The sequence below is a fragment of the Bemisia tabaci genome, chromosome 8, assembly GCF_918797505.1.
Source record: "Bemisia tabaci chromosome 8, PGI_BMITA_v3".
NCBI lineage: Eukaryota > Metazoa > Arthropoda > Insecta > Hemiptera > Aleyrodidae > Bemisia > Bemisia tabaci.
In genome coordinates this window covers 15,309,979-15,328,160 of record NC_092800.1, presented here as the reverse complement: position 1 = coordinate 15,328,160, position 18,182 = coordinate 15,309,979, and the positions used below count along the sequence as shown (strand labels likewise).

General features: G+C 41.7%; 1 protein-coding gene across 1 annotated transcript in view; it reads right to left on the bottom strand.

Annotated features, from left to right (window-relative positions):
* LOC109044616 (protein Wnt-1) overlaps positions 1-18,182 on the bottom strand; it is an 87,276-nt gene that overhangs the window by 49,944 nt on the left and 19,150 nt on the right. The window contains exon 2 of the mRNA XM_072303158.1: positions 8,775-9,037. Coding sequence (XP_072159259.1) covers positions 8,775-9,037 — 263 coding nt within the window. The remainder of the gene's footprint in view (positions 1-8,774; positions 9,038-18,182) is intronic.

Genomic DNA, 18,182 nt, shown 5'->3' with positions numbered 1-18,182 from the left:
TGCCGCAATGATCGTCAACAATGGGAAACTTTCTGGATTTCACTTAGCAATGTGCGAAACTGGCGCTTCTGAAGTGTGCGGTTTTATCACTAACTTGAGATGAGGTTCACGCCCGTAAATAGACGTTTTCAACTGACAAGCCTCTTTTGTGAATTTTTCGTATGAACGTATATTCAGGCAGCACCTTGCTAAATCAGTTGTCGGCTTTGGACTGGTCGGATTTTGATTAGCTTCTTCCTCCTAAAAAATGATTTTTGGAACTTTTAAATCAACTGAATGGTATTTTCACGAAATTTTACGTCTGAAAAGCATTGCAGCCCTGAAAAAATGTCTTGCCATTGGCCTATTTGCAGGTCAATGTTATATTTCGTCCTATGATGATTGTTAAACACCTTGTTTGGCATTAAACCAAATAAAATTTGACTAATATTAACCGTTGAGTGTTGGAGTAAGCACTTTGCTGGGCAAGTTTTTAAGTTAGTTTAGGACTCCTGAACTAGCAGCTCAATTCTAAAGTCAGTAGTCATTATTAGGCAAATTTAAGCGCTGCTTTTCGAGAGTAATTTTTCTCCAAGTTTTGTCTGAAGTAAATTTTCATACCGCGACGTTAAAATTCCAACATGACTGCTCGATTATTCAAATGCAACGCTCTAAAACCCCACTTGGCAGACAAGATGCGCTCGCCATCTCAAGATAAAACGTGGCCCCTCTAACGTAAAGGCGTATCTCTATATCAACATGAGCCCCAGAATACATAGAGTTATACGAAGGACAGGGCTCACGAAAAAGATGGGATTCGTCCTTACGTCGGAGACGCGACAAAAAGTGCAAATTTGGAGGGTGGCGTGTTAACATCTCAATAAAGCACGTGAGATCTGCCGTGCTGAGGAAGAGCGTCGTTTGTGCTTCGATTGTTGCAAAATTTCCCTGGATAAAATGTTTCATTTTGAAAGAGATTATGAATATTTTGTAATATGTGTAAGGAAGCTATATTAAATTGCATGGGAAAGTCTGTTAACCGTTCAACGGAAAAAGAGGACGTGGAAAACGAGAAAAGTTTTCCGGGAAATGCGTGTATTCACTGGAAAAAAAACACATTGGATCTAGAGTCCAGACTCTTAAAAACATCGACAAGAAAAAATACTCTTGATTCAATCAGATTTAAGCTTAAATCAAGAACCCAGCCTCTTAATTTGAGCGGATTTCCTTTTGATTTAAGCTTAAATCTGATTGAATCAAGAGTATTTTTCCTTGTCAATGTTTTCAAGAGTCTAGAATCTAGATCCAATGTGTTTTTTTCCCAGTGTTTTATCGGAAACAATTGGACGTATATTTATGCTAAAAGGAACTATGTACATAAGGTTTGCGCGATACATAGTTCCTTTAGACATAAATACGTCCATTTGGCAACGTGTGGGCGTTCTTACGATGTTCTTACCCGCTTCGGCAGAGTTGCCCAAAACAGGGCACGATATTTCAACTCGCCATATAGCAGCATTCCAAAGTAGATGCCGGTAAAATTCGTTGAGGGGTTTTACTCCTTTATGTCGTCTTCTCAACAGATGGCGCTTTAGGCGCGTCTCTTGAGACGTTTTCGCCTTGGTTTTATTGCATTGTTTATATTTTTTACTACACAAATGTTAAAATTAGCGCCAACTCGCATCTCTCTTGTCCATCGCCGGGGGATCCATTTGCCAGCTTTCTTTGTCGAGATGATCGACCTTGCGACCGCGTGAGGTTGAAACTGCAAACTCTTATTAGCACTTCGTGTTGATTCCTGGGGATATTTTCAATTCACCCACACGGTTTTCTTAGATTTAGATAAGAATTAAAAAAAATTGACTCTAAGTGTAATGTTTCTAATTTCTCGACTTCGATTTCCTCGCAAAATGGAGATGTTGCATGTGTGAGGAATTTGCGATTTGACTGTTGATACTTATGTAAAAGTTCGCGAGAAACACGATGGTGCCACTGGTTTTCTCGGAAATCAACTCCCAAGCTCAAAAAAAGCTCTCAAGTTGAGGCCAAAATGGAGGGGATATCCCACCCTACCCTGAGAGTCCACGTCTACATCAAGACAAACTCTCCATGCAAAGATAAGGAGGAAATACTTTGACAGGGCTGCCACATTATTTGGGGACTCCAAAACTGAAAACACGGCAACCCTGCTAATGTATTTGCTCCCTATCTTTGCATGGAGAGTTTGTCTTGATGTAGACGTGGACTCTCAGGGTAGGGTGGGATATAACCTCCATTTTGGCCTCAACTTGAGAGCTTTTTTTAAGCTTGGGAGTTGATTTCAGAGAAAACCAGTAGCACCATCGTGTTTCTCGCGAACTTTTACATAAGTATGAACAGTCAAATCACAAATTCCTCACACACGCTACATCTCCATTGTGTGGACCCGGCACCGTTTCTCTACCTTGTTACATGCAGTTTCGGGCCATTTTCTTAGTGTTTTTCTCTCGTTTTTTTCATGAATGAGTACCAAATGTAAGCGTCCTTCCTTCCCCTCTCCTCCGTTTCTTCCTTTTTTCTTTCTTCCTCTTTTTTTACTCCTACTTTTCGAGGGAACGGGGGAGGCGAATGCCCCCTGCGCTACGGCCCCCTGGATCCGTTAATGTGCGACACCTTTTTTCGTTCATGGAAAGAAAGTGATGTCACCTGAATAATCAAGGGGATGTCATACACAAATTTTAGGTGACATCACTTCACCTGTCCAGAAGCCGCCCGATTAAAACGTGTGTGAGGTTTTCAATTTCACGAGGGTTTCTTTCCGTTTCATTCAGACCAGTGGACTGATTGTGAATATTGATAGACAAATCAATAGACAACGAAGGCAAAAGGGATATGAAGGGATCCTATCGGTATAAGCGAGGGATTGCAATGGACAAAGAAGGTAGATAATAGACTGACTGACGACAACCAACGAGAGACCCAATAGTTAGTCCATCGTTTTCTCCCGTTGTCTGTAGGAACCAACCATTTTCACCAATAGGATCGCTTCATACTCCTTATGTCTTCCTTGTCTATAGCTTTGCCCATCAATTTCAACCTTCAGCTCTCGGCTAAAAGTCTTTTTCTCCACACTGGAAAAAAAACACATTGGCTCTAGAGTCCAGACTCTTGAAAACATTGACAAGAAAAAGGACTCTTGATTCAATCAGATTTAAGCTTAAATCAAAAGGAAATCCGCTCAAATTAAGAGGCTTGGTTCTTGAATTTAAGCTTAAATCTGATTGAATCAAGAGTATTTTTTCTTGTCGATTTTTTAAGACTCTGGACTCTAGATCCAATGTGTTTTATTCCAGTGCATGCTGATGGCAAATTTCCACTTTCCACTCGGTAAAAGGAGCATTTTGGCAAAGCTGTTCTCCGCGGTCACTCCCGGCATTACGTCACTTTCACTTGATTTAGTGGCGCCCATAAATTTGTCACCGGTCTCAAGCGGATCCCGGTACGGTTGCCCCGGCTGTCGAATCCTTTTGTATCGAGCCGGGTCAATGAAGTTCATCGTCGGATGCTCAAAATTCTTCAGCTCTCCAGACGAAAATATAACTCAGCTTTTCCTGACGTTCTGCTGGACGCCGAGCCCTAACGCCCATCATTCAGATTAGTGTCACGAATCCCTCCGTTTTCCCAGAAAAAAAGGAGAGAGAAACAAATTGACGGTTCGAGTCGAAATAACGAAGGCAGCGATGGGAGTCGAAATTTGGCAAGTGCCCATGCCGACCGCATTCTTTGTCAATGAAGCCGGGCATTTGAAGAAATCTTGTGAATCAAAGCGATCGGATAACAGTTAAGTAAGTCGGTTACTTAACTCCCTTTTCTCCCTTCGAGCTTCGTTCTTGCGCCTCGTTGCTCGTATAAACTTGATCGCTCGATTAGCTACTCATCAGCGACGGATTAGTGCGACAGCGTTGCGCCGATTTTATCATTTTTTATTGTAAATTAATGGTATTTACTATCAGAGACGATGCAATTCGTGGACTCCGCACTGCGATCTTCCCTTCAGTGTAAAAGTTACTGGAAGAGTTGAGAAATTGGTTCTGCAATCCTAACTTAATCTGCAAAAACTCGATTAGCAAACTGCTCAACCCGCTATCATCATCCGTCATTGGGCAAATTATTTTTGTTCAACGTTGCTCATCAAATCATCATGAGGTGAAAAATAAGTTTTAACCTCCGAATATACTTTTTGCGGTGCATAACGTTTGCGCACACTTTTTTTACCGATAACGTTTGCGCACGCTTTTCACGAATATCATTTGCGCACACTTTTTACCGATAACGTTTGCGCACACTGCACTATTTGGCAACGCTGCAATGATGCTACGCGTGTCACCCGAAAACCGGAGTTTGTTTTGATCCGGGCGGTCATAGTATCGCTACTAAAAAAATGTGTCTTGACTACACCAATACGGAATTGAATATTAAGCTTCTCCTTCTTGATTTTGAATCTGCAGCTCGCAATTTCGCTAAACGGGGCTGTAGATTTCATCTTGGTCAAAATTGGTGACGGCGTATTCAAAAATATCCAAGGCTACGCTACGCATTCACCCGGAGGAAAAAAAAAGGAGAGCAACTGGAACTTCAACAGTGGCTACGTTTATTTTTTTCCTTATCTTATTTGCCCCCCGATGATGTTCCCACTGCATTTTATGAACTGGGCGCAACTGCACCTAAACGGCGTTCCTCAATGTCTTAGTTACATCCGGCGAAATTACTTAATGAATACTACTAATAAAATTATTTAATGATTCCGGTGAAGACAGTGACAGCATTTTTAGCTGAAGTAACAGCGAAAAATCTGTGAGTAACCATATACCTTATTTTCTTAACTTTTTTCATTTTCTATTTCCTTCTTATTAACTTATTTATTCATTTACTTATTGATTGCTTATTGGAATTTATTTAAATGAAAATTTCCCCTCGTCCGTTTATAAATTATCCGTCCGTTGAATTGTCTTATCACGAAGCGATACTACTGACGCATCATTGAAGCGTTGCCAAATAGTGCAGTGTGCGCAAACGTTATCGGTAAAAAGTGTGCGCAAATGATATTCGTGAAAAGCGTGCGCAAACGTTATCGGTAAGAAAAGTGTGCGCAAACGTTATGCAGCCACTTTTTGCTCTGTTGGATTGCATCGCTTAGACTTTTAGTGCGGGATCTCTATACTGAGAAAGGCAGTGCTCCTTCAATTCTTGAGATATGCAACGCGGACAGTAATTGCGCACGAATAGTTGCATCCAAGAATTGGCCTTTAGAGAGCTAGAGCCTTCAATTTTCGGACGTGCATGCAACAAGTGTAAACAGTTGCAAGGGCTGCTATGATTCGCTACTGAAAAAAGTACAAAATGCGGAGATGATATTCAAGGTTGCCAAGTTGCGCGATAAAATGTGTATAGTTTATGTAGATTAAATAGGGAAAAATGCTGATATTTCAGCTCGACCTGACATCAATGAGGAAAGTCCATGAATTTGATAAACTTTAAGGTAGGTGCGAGCCTACCTTAAACTTTACAAAACTCGCAAATTATTTTATTTCGCATTTTATACCTTTTGCAAAAAAAAATTAATTGTATTTCATTTTCAGGACCCGCTTTAAAAGTTATTCTGCTAAATACTCGAGTTTTGCAAAAATTGTTCTTTTAATGGTGCTATATTAAGAATTTGACCCTTATGGGGCCTCTTAAGGGAAGGAGCTGCTTGAAGAAAGACTATGAACACGACCCTATGCTGTTGTCATTCAATAACTCACTTGTGGCCTCAACCGAAGGACAAGACACCGGCAGCTGAGCAGGACCCTTCTCAGGGGAAGTGGTACCGGTGGCGTGGCGTGAATTACGATATATCGATTGTTATTCCATTTAAACCTATGGAAAAGGATCGATAAGTAGGGTGTTCGCAGCGAACACCTTAATAATCGATTCTTTACTATAGGTTTAAATGGCATAACAATCGATACATCGCAATTCACGCCACGCCACTGAGTGGTACTTGACTGGAGATGACCCAAACACGGATCTAAATCTCAACCCCGACGGATAAGCGGTGTTTGATTTGATCCCTGTACTATCGGGATCCCTGGCTGTTTGCCGAGGGAAACGTCAACTGCGATCGGATCTGTTTACAAGTGTCACCTTTGTTGATTCTCACTGGTGACATTCTCCGGGCCAAAACCTGACGGTTTTCATCCAAATCGCTTGTCGCAAATTCTCGCGTGGACCTCGATCCCTCTCTTGAAATTAAAATCGATCCTTCGATATGTCGTGGAATAAAACTTCCGTTCTCGAAAACAAATCGAATGTTGCCAAATTTTCTCCTCTAAATATTCAATTTTAACGCTCTCTACGAGGATGCTCCCTCGAAATTTTGCAGATATTTTAGATCTTTTATAAACTTATGTTCTCTGAAAAGTACAAAGGAGAGTATTTGCAAGTTTTCTGGAAAATTTTCATTGTATCGGATACAATCTGGCAACGCCCGAATGCTCACACGACGTTCTTTCTAAACACACCAGATTGCCGACCACCGGTAATTCGCAAGTCACTGTTAATGGATACAAATGCATGAAATTCAGCGAAAAAAGAGAAGATTAGAGTTTGCATTTTGCATTTAATTGACCCGTGAAAACATGGTTTTAACCGGTATATGCAGGAGAGCGTGTACACTTAAATTTGAGGCAGGCCTCGAGGCCTTGATTCAGTTCGGGTCGGATAGGCAACTAAACTAACTCCGCGACTACGCGTAGAGTATCGCGGAAAATGAAGGCGCTCCAAATTGAGTTACTTGCTGATTAATCGGTTTATCGCAAAGCACGCCACGCCACCGTTTGGAACGAGAGATTGGAATGGATCGAGTTAAAATCGATTTTGCCGATCGACTTGCATGCTTGAAGGTTATGTCCCATTTAGACATGTATAGATATTTTCTGAGCTTCCATTTTGAGAGTGGAAACAAGGCTTGTCATCGTATTTACACAGTCATGCCTCCTCCATTTCTCACCGACGCGCATCCTTTTGTGTCTTTGTTCCAACAATCAGATTCGATTTGATTTCGTTGCGCCGCTTATATTCGATACTTTCATTCAATTTTAGTTGACTTTTTGGTGTCTACACCACACACTTGTCCCGAAAGCGCCGGCGTCAATGTGAGAATATGCTCATGTTTGGAGACGAATTAAAGGGGATGAAAGGAAATACGCACATGTATCGTTGACACAGTCGGATTCCTATTCAAACAGTTCGTCGCCTACCTGACATAAGGGCGTAACTACAATCTGCGATGAACCCTGGGCTCCATACAATTCGATGCTTTTCCAGGCTCATCTTAATGTGTAGTTACGCCCTTATGTCAGCCAAGCGACAAGTTCATGGATCGGATCCTAAAATATACTTCGGATCCTTGAGTATACAAGTCATCTTTTTTCTGCTTCTTTGCTTTGAAGAAGGTTCTCGATCTTCAGATCATAAGCTACTGACAATGTAAAGGCTAGGTTTATTTAGTCGGTTTGAATCGCAAACACGACTCGCCGTAATCAGTTTGTCGTCAGATATTAAGACAAATACGTCTTATTGTCGGACCGAAATCAAACGGATGTATAAATAACGCTGGAAACTTAGTGAGCGAGAGATTTTTTAGGGCTCGGATTCGTTTTCCTCCTGCATGCCCTACGACAGGAGATCTATGATATGTTTAATTAGGAGTTCTTCAGTCCGAATTTCTTCAGTCTGAAGTTGTCGTTCCCCTCGCCAAAGAACTTAACTACAGTAGACTCTGGATTATCCGGATTAATTGGTGCCGGGCCCGATCCGGATAAAAAAAAATCCGGATAGTAATAGTAAACACAAACACCACCAACCAACACCACAGTATTCTTATTATGTGTACATCATGTACATACCAACACGAATTTAAAAGGTAAACGCCAAATTGAACGACTCAATGGTGATTGTGAATGGTAGCCGACAACGATAAATTACAATACATCGATTAAAGCGCGCAATGCGTGAAGTATTCATCCAGTCTCGTAGCCGCTAATGTGCGTTTTAGGCTAACTAACCGACTGCACTGCGTTTGGCGTAATGCGAGAAGTATTTATGCAATCTAGTAGGCGCTAATGCGTTCCACGCCGACCTCACTGTTCGGCGCAATGCGCGAAGTATTCCTTCAGCCTTGCAGGCGCCAATATGCCTTGCGACCGCTTCTCCGCGGAACCGCTCACTTATCGGAATGCGTACGCAGTTACATGGTTGCAAAATCGATCCGGATAATCCAGAAGCCGGTTAATCCAGAATCTACCGTACATTCCAATGTCGCCAAAGTTTCCCTCCCATATGGAATTTTTATTTGGATAATCCTCGGCATTTCTAACTGAAAATTGCACCGATTTATCTTCTGATGTCATGCAAGTCAGAATAATTTTGGAAAAAAATTGCTAAGGTCCATTCTTGTAAAAAATAGAATTGTCATAGTCAATTATGCAACGATTTTATAGTAACTATATAATATATAAAATAGTTCAATGATGCCATATTTCCTCTCGAAAATTGCAATTTTAGCAAAGGATTTTACGGCATTTCCAACTGAAAATTTCAAAGAGATTTTTCATCTGATCTCGTGCAAAAACGGACAAATTTTGGACTAAAATTGCACATGTACATCCTCGTAAAAAGTCAAATTGTTTTCGTCAATTTTGCAACCTTGGATTGGAGTTACGTTCTTTCGCCCGAGAAACGACGGGGTGTGAATGATTCGAGAGTGTGCTTACCTTTGTCGACAATTTTTCCGAAAAGATTCTTCCCTCTGAGGAAGTTAGTGGTGGAACAGTTCCATCGTCGGTTCTTGAACTGATGTTGGCACTCCGTAATGGCGAGATTAGCACCCTTCGAGACGGCGGTGAGAACCCCCGGGTTCTCGCGAACGAGCCGCCTTTGCTTCCGCCGCAAAGTAGAGTGGACCACCGGGTCCATGTATAAAACGCCGTGAGACATCGGCACTAGATTATTTGGTTCACCAGCCTTCGCTATACCCCTGCAACAATCAAAACAAAATCACGATTAACAATCCGTCGAATTATCCTCTACATCACAACTAACAAGAGACTTACCACAATATGTTCTGGAGACCCTGGAATTTTCACAAAAATGTCTCTATCATTTTCGTGAGGAAAAGAGAAGAAGGTCGGTAAATTTTGCAACCTTGGACTGGAGATATGTTCTTTCATCAGAGAAACGACGCATTTTGAAGACACTGTAATCGAGCTGTGGGTTAAGTATTTTAATTAGTAGACAAAGCTGTGGACAAAGGAGACAAAGGAAAATGATGCGATCCTATTGGTGGAGGCGGGTGGTTGCAATGGACAAAGGAAAAAGAAATAGACTCACGAACGCAACCCATGGGGAAACTTTTAGTTAGTTCATCATATTTCCCCTTAGCCTAAAAAAACTACCTATTTCAACCGATAAAATCGCTCTATTTTCTCTTTGTCTTCATATTGTCTATCAATTTCAATAAATGCGGTTCATATGTGACCCAAGAGCTCTCGAATGCAGGTACAGCTGAAGACAGTGCACCTATTTCCCGGAGCTAGTTCCGAATTCCGGAACTTTTGAGATTTTCCTGAAATTTTCTCGTAACCCATGAAATTTCTGAAATGTTTCGGGCCTTTTGCATTTCCCGGAACTTTCTCGGATCTTTCTAAAAGATATCCCGGAACTTTTGAAGGTCATGGAATGGGAGCACTGGCTGGAGAAAAGAGTATTATTGATGGAATGGCAACGCTGGAAAGTGTGGCGGGGGCGCGGGCGGACGCAATCAGTGGCGTGTCGTGCATTGCGATATATCGATTGATCTGCCATTTAAACGTGTAGAAAGGATCGATTTACAACGTGTTCGCAGCGAACACCTCAATACTCGATTCTTTACCACGGACTCAAATGGGGAAATATCGATAATCGATCATTCACGCCACGCCACTGGACGCAATATTTTGAGAGGCTGAGGCCGGACCAGAACAATTAGAGGTTGTGATTGATTACGGGACTTGTCGATAAAGCACTGGCGTGGTGGTGAATCGGAGAAGTGCGCCTTAGCACATGGATACGGAACAAAATACGCGTATCCACATCGGATGCGCGGTGTGACTTAAGTGGTTTTTGCCCGGTTGTGCAGAGCTGGAGCTTGACCTCGGGCCCAAGTGCTCGAATGATCTCAGACGGTATTGTGAATCACGGCTGTGCGCCTTCCTAATTGCCCTTATTGTTGCAATCCGCGGATCCGAGTCACAACTTATGGGTCGTCTTTTTAGCCTTAGCGTGCCCCCCTTCCCATAAAAAAAAAAAAAAAAAAAAAAAAAAAAAAAAAAAACTTTATGAAGTGAAATGGATTTTTTTTATCGACGGCTAAAGTAAAACAAAAATGCAAATATTGCCACCTTCCGGCCAAAGTGCCCCAAGCGCCATGCGACGTTTAAAAATTTCCTCCAACATTTTCTTTTTTTACAGAGACATTTTTCAACAGAGCTATCCGAAAGTTTTTCTGAATTTTCTATGTGCTGCCGATAAAATTCAGTGAAATTTTCGAACAGATTCAACCAACAATTTCTCCGTGAAAAAGTGAAATATATGGTGGCGGATTTTTCAACGTCGCATGGCGCTTGTGATACTTTGGCCGGAAGGTTACGATATCCGGTAAGTAGGTCTCTTCAGCAGAAAACTGACGACTTTTCTTGACGTTGATTGCAGATTTTCCTATCTCATTTAAAACATTTCACATAAAATTTCAAAGGGATTTTTTAGTTTTTCTTTTTAAATAATGGGAATGGATCGGTCACTTTCAAGGATAGCAGTGGAGATATACCCATTTTTTTGAGTTTTCGGAAGATTTTTACTTTGAAGGCAAACGAAGGATGATAGCTCTTGCACATGAGGCGAAAAGTTCACTCTCAACTATAAAATTCGCAAAATTAAGGGCGGTCATAGACGGTGTCTTCTGTGAAGAAAAACGTTGCATTCGATATAATGATCGATCTCTACATCGAATGTGACGTTTTAGTTTTCAAAAGGAATCTTGGCTTGTTTCTCTAAATTTTGCAAATTATTTGATTGATAACGAATCTTTAGGCCCATTTGCAATGGCTGATAACATGTTTTTCTTCTTCTTCTTCTTCTTTTTTCCATTTTTTTTCATTGCTGAACAGTTAAATTCTACCAATTTTTTTTACTTCTTCGATGCGATGTATTGCACGCCGGATCATCCACGCCATGAACCTAAGACGAATCACCTTTAATGACATTGTGAACCATATAGTGCTCTCTGAAGTAAGGAGCTGTTTCAGGAGCGACTGTGCATACGTAACGCTGATCGTCGATACGGCGCGGGAACTCTTCAACTGAAGACAGCACGAACCTCGAATAACTTTCGGGGCACCCTGTGCGTCCATTTAAGCCCCAATGGATCAACTTAATCGACGCTTTTACACACTCATACGGAGACGGACGGTACTAATACATACTACTCATACTAATGGATAAACATTGTTATTTCGTTGTTCCTTAAAACGACCCGTTTTCACTCACTTACATGCACACTCTATATCTCCCTAATCTCCTCCCTCCCCTGTTCGGACAGCTTCTAATTGGTTCACTCGGGGATATCGACAGGCGTTGCCAAATTTGGCGGGGTTATATCCCTCATCTCCAAATTTCCCGCCAAATTTGGTGTCGGGGCTATCGACACTCGACTCCTACCTAATTTAAATGAGCCGGCTCATCGGTGAATGGCTCACGGCGCGGTTGCCGAATTATTTTGATTTTCCGTCCGGTTGGACCGGAAATGGATGATTTGATTGAGAGAGCCGGCAACGGACTTTGATGGAAAAATTCCTCCGGGTCTGTCCTAGCTGTGGCGTTTTGTTTAGGCCGTAATTAACTTGTCTCTAATTAATTTGGCTGATGCAATGGACCGTAAGACCATGCTTTTGGGCCTCTTCGAATCTAGGCCCTGGGAACTAGACCTAGAGCCGAGTTTTGAAAGAAAATTGAGGCGGGCTGGGCTTTTGAGTTGCGCCCGATTCATTAATGCTTGCTGTTTCCTGAGAATCATCGCGTGAGTGAAACACAACATTAAACATTTATGAAACACAACATTTAACATTTATGAAAAACAACATTTAGGAGAAATTCTATGAGAGACTGTTGTCTGAAGAACGAAGTTTTATATAGTTGATTTTCACTAACAACATTTTAAGCAGCGTAATTATTCCGCAGAAATTATGGAAGCTTCAAAATGCGTCCAAATAGATTTATAGATTCAAAAATTTCTTGGGGGATGCCCCTCGGACCCCCCCCCCCTCGTGCTTGGGGCCCGGGCCTTAAAACTGTTACCAGGGCCCGAGATGAGATGTGGCGGGCCTGGTGTTCTCCCTGTATAGCGCTGTCTCCACTCGTCAAAATGGAAGCTCAAAGTGGATCAATTTCAACAATAAGTGGCTCAAAGTCGGGACTTGATGCGATTGATGAGTGTTGCAACTCAAAATAGAGCGGCGCGACCTTTTCTTGATCAACAATCGCGAACAGATCGTATTCATCGATTCGCTTTGAGCTTCCATTTTGACGCCATTTTGACGAGTGGACACAGGGCTTACCTATAGGTACTTTACGTGCGAGTTTTTTATGAATTTTTCACGTTTGACAACGTTGCCAAGCGGTTTCGTCACGTTGCGGAGAGTTCGCGTGAAGTCGGAGAGTGAGATTTATTACATTTGCGAGAGGCGAGAGACTCGAGATGGAGACCGCGCGAGTGCGAGGCGACACTGAAACCTGCGCTGAGTTACGACTGAGATGCTCCGTGCGCATGCGCCTGCGTCCCCGGCACGTTACCCTACAAAGTGCATCCTTGTCACCATCCGCGGGAAAAGGGAACTTGGTCCCAAGAGGCAAATTTTACAGTACTGACGTGCTCAGGCAAAACGCCGTATGAACACTCGAGATTTGCCGAATTTCTCTCACTAAAATGTTTATTTTTAAGGAAATTCAGGAATATTTTCCCCGGAAATTTTCCGGAGCTTTGTATAAAATTGGGTACAAAATTTTCCGTAAAATGATAAGAGAGCGAGAGACACAATAGCCTGAATGCAGACAACAATAAAAACGCAGTAAAGTACAAAAAAACAAATGGGTATACAAGGCTAGAGGAGACATAAAACAACCACGACGTTTCCGGCCAATTACATGCCCATTCTCAACTGGAACAGAAGCGAAAAAATGTAAAAATTAAAACGAGAAATTGAGCATGCAACTGACCGAGGTTGGTCGAGGACCGATGCTTATTTTCTCGTTTTAATTTTTACATTTTTTCGCTTCTGTTCCAGTTGAGAATGGGCATGTAATTACCCCAGAATGTCCTGGTTGTTTTATGTCTCTTCTAGTCTCGTATACCCATTTGTTTTTTGTACTTTAGTGTGTTTTTATTAATATCCGTAAAATTGAAGGAAAAATATTCATAAGTTTTCCGGGAAAGTCGTGTTTTCAGATAGGAAAGTTGGCAACGCCTGAAAGTTCATACGGCGCTTTTCTCTAGCACAGTAGAGGAGAAAGAGTTGGGCCGGAAAATCTGAGTGGTGTAGTTGCGCTGGTCACATGGTCTTGTAATCATGTTTTAAGCTTACGCAGGGTGATCCAAAACTCCCGCATTACCCCCAAGGTCCTTGCCCCTTTTCAGGGTGGTCCCTTTAAAATTTAAGAGCTTCCCAAAAGACGTCTCCTTTGACCTAGGAGCACTTACAAAATTTCAAGTTTCCAACTCAATTATCTCAAAAGATACTACTGATGGACACTGGTTACTAGATACAGGTGCTAATGGTACGGGACACCAGTGCAAATACATATTTGTATCGCTAACTGATGAATCCAAGGTTGGAAAGACCATATGGACGTATTTCTATCAAACGGAACTATGTGCACCAAAACATGAACCCTGAGATCCATGAGAATATATGCGTAGCAGGGCTCATGTCATAATGCACACAGTTCCGTTTGACAGAAATGCGTCCATATGGTAAGTATTCTCATGGTGAAAGTCGTCATACATCGTGTATTTTAAAGAGGGATTTCTTCACTATAATATTGAGTGGACGTAAAAACTAGGCTTTTGGACGAATCAGCCAGAAAAATTGGTGGAACAACCAGATTTCTATTGCAGTAGCAGTTTCTAGTATTGGTAGTTTAGTAGTAACCGAACTCGCAAGTTCAGTTGCATTTCTTGGTAATGGCCGAAATGGATCAGATAATTCATTTTTCCGTTCATCAAATTTCTTTTTCGAACTGGAGAAAGTGAAAATAAACAAAGTCAAACGTATAGCTCGATGGTGATACGACAGCCGTCGAAAAGGTAAAAGAAAGTGAAAATTAAAAGTAAACTTTGTCCTAAATCAAAATCCGACAGAAGTTGACATCTCAAGTCCGGTCCGGTGACAGGGGGTCAAACAAAGTGTGATCTCTTTGTCACTATTTTTCCAAGTTTTTGACAAGCGAACCTGATGACCAGTTAAAACCGACTGCTCTGACGGTCAAGAGTTTAAGAGGCCCGAGGTTATTGGATAAAGCGCTGCCTCTCTGTTCATTGTTTAGATTCTGTTATTGATTTTCGGGTTGCCTCTATGTTGTCGTATTCTAAACTACGAACCCTTTGAGTTGTTACTTGATCAACGCGGACCTTCTTTCATTTCCTTGGGGAAATTTGGCAAGAGCGCGATCTCAATTTCAATCTCGGAAATGCTCTGTCATTCAAGCCGAGAATCTAGCGAGATCTACATCAATACGTAGTTGATAACATCTTCTCTTCCCATCCTTGATAACCAGTTACGCGTGAAGCTTCACGCCCTCTGAAAATTATTAAAACTATCTTTCCAGAACAAATGGGATGATTATTAGTATCCCTATTAGAGTGTCAGAGATTTGGAAAAGCCTCACGTTTGAATTGAAAGGCTGACCTCATCATTTTGCCAAAACACCCACCGAAATCTCATCCTCCTCATCTCCTTTGTTGCGCAAAGGCAAAATTGGTTGAAATGAGATGTCCATAACGCCTACTACATTATCAGTACAGTGACTATTTCCTCACGAGCCGATTTCGAAATTAAAATTAGGATTTTATCGGTTTAGTCGAGCAATTTTCATTCCAATTTTGAAAAACCTTTCAATGGAATCTGTTGTGCGGATATTTGTGAAAATTTCGGTGAATTTTCTGTATATTACGAATCGACTTCCCAAAATGTTTCGAAGGTCTCCGCAGAAACGTTCCTTGTAAAAAAAATTAAATTGCCCGGTTAAATTTGGCCATAGTTGATGTGGCTTGGTTCCTTTCTGCTGAACGCGGTTCACTTATTCTTTCTCCATACAATTATGATCCATGTCGTTTGAAGATGGATAATTTTACTACATTTTTGTATAAATTCTTGTAAATTGATGACACGTTGAGAAATTTTCAGCTCATGACTTTTTCTTCCTCTGTTAATGAGCTCTGGAAAACTTGGATGACACTGAAGTCTCAGTTCTTCGACTTGAGCGATCATCCGTGGACGTAAAGCTAAAGCTTCTCACGGTATGACTTTCAATATTGATTTCTTAACACGATTAGCGTGCGTTTTACATCCGTGGAATAGATAAATTAAATGAAACACGAATGAGTGGAGCGCAGGCATGAGTCTGCGGGCGATATTAAATATGATAAAACCGTAATAAAATGGGAGGAATTTTGAGAATAATATCCTTGATGTACGAGGTCTGATAGAGTCCCTTAACCACCAAGGAATAAGCACTCGCTAGTATTTGAAGAGCGCGGGGAATGCGACGGCTAATATCAATTTTTTCTCTCCGCGTTTTGTCTCAACATTGCATCGCTACCTTTCTAGCCGTGCGTTTGAGTCTCTCGGGTGTTACAGGGTGTCCCGCAGTCGAGAGCGCTTCGCTTACTTTTCTGCCCCAGCGTTCGAGTCACTCCCGTTGCCCGCCCAGCGGGTCGTTATCAAATGACCCTGGTCGATGAATCTCTCTATTTCTCGATCGAGATCATTATACAGGGTGAATCAAAATAAAGGACCCACCTTGAATATCTTTTGAGCGAATATCGAAAACCGCCGATTTTCAATATTTTTAAGGGAGACTTTCCGCACAATTTTATTTTTTGGTGGTTAGCTATCAAATGAGCCTGGTCGCCAAATCTCAATTTGAAAGATGCTTTTTATCGATCGAGATTATTATACAGGGTGTTTCAAGAGAAAGGATCCTTCTTTAGTATCTTTTGAACGAAAATCGAAAAACGCCAATGTTCAATATTTTTAAGGAAGACTTCCCGCACATTTGCATTTGTTGACCCTCTTGGGGGGAGGGGGGGGGCAGGGCGGTCCTATCCCTGTATCCCGAACATTTAAAATGGTAACTCCGTAAATTCCATCGTAAAACTATGCAGTTTACATTATTGAATATTCTATAAAGAGAAAAAGCATATAATCGCATTTCGGAAAGGGTAAAAATCATCTAACCATATATATTGAATCAACAGCAGCTGTAATACTTGCCCCTGAAGAGAAGAAAATTTTGATGAATTGCGCTCATTATCGGACTGGTTGTGTTTGAATGGTAATCACAAAAAGAAGAAGAATAAGAAAAACGCATTTTATCGATTTAATTCGACACTCGTTGGTCAGACACGAAAGAGACGAGGGAGCGGAGAATGGAAACCAGTACAGTCATCACTCCGACGATAAAAGAGCGTATATACACTCTGGAATGAGCCCTCGTGTCCTTTAACTCCATGCTGTTCAGGGCTCGCCAGAGACTGTAACACGCCCTTCGTTCGAGAGTGCAACTTACAGTGCTGAGCGAGGACTTTCGAGGGAAAACACCCATGCGTAGAGGAGATAAGGAGTTTACAAGAGTATTCAGTTAAAACTTGATTAATAAACAATCTAAATAATTCACGATAAGCCGGCAGGAGAACATTAATCCAGCGAAGGATAAGAGAGAGCCACTCGTAAGAGTGCGCGAGTAAAAGTAAGGGGTAACGCGGAGGGGGAGAGGGGGAAGGAATAGTGAGGGGGGGAGAGCGAAAGAGGGAGAAATTTTGACGACTTCATTCGACGAGAGCTTCACCCTTTCGTTGGCCACATAAAAAATTGAGCTGTCAGCGAGGGTGAGATAAGAGAGATGTGTTTTTATGCCGTGTTCCGAGTTATTTTGGACGCTGCGAGCTCTGGGCTGGACTCGGAACTTCTCACGACCGTGCGACGCGTCACGCGCGGAGTTTCATGCATCGTCAACGGGATCTCAAAACTTTGGATTTTTTTTCTCTCTCTCTTTTCAGTGTTTGTCGTACTTCGGAGGAAGAGGATGGAAAATAGGGCCATCCATCTATCCTTCTCATTTCATCGGAGCGAATAGACGCTGCTCGTGCTCTGTCGTAGAGCTATGTGTAAATTGGCAACACTGTTTTTTTCCATTTAACCAATTAAAATGTATCGATTCTCGGAGAGTTCCGGTACCTCGACAAATCGCCATTTCCCGTACGAAGGAACGTAACTCTATTCCAAGGTTGCAAAGTTTACTCAGACAATTAAATTTTTTACAAGAAACAACCTGTGTACACTATGATTAGAAATTTGTTCTGATTTTCGCATGAGATTAGAGGAAAAATCGGCGAAAGTTTAAGTTGAAAAGACCAAGATTTTCTTGGCAAAAATTCAATTTGCGAGAGGAAATTTAGCAACTTGATTTGATACGTTTTCTCGTGAGGGAATCGATGAAATATGTGCTTGCACAATGCACAGGGGTCAACAAGAGACTTACGAGTTGTGCAAATTCTGTTCACGGTTCGAAGTGGCAACTGTCAACATTGAAAGGACCATAATCAGAATGGCCTTACGGAGGCGAGAAATTACCGTGCAAATACGGTAATTACTATTCAGTTGGCAACATTGTCGTTGACTAATTCACCGAGGACGAGCAGTGTTCCATTATTCAAACAATATCGAGCTCTGGCATTCTGTTCGGATTTCCAGGGCATCAACTCTGGATGCCAGATTTTCCGGAAAAGGTCTGCGGCCACATCCAAGAAGAAAAGCCTATTGAAACACATCCTTGACCCTCCACGGGAGAGAGACTTAAGCCAAAAAGCTAAA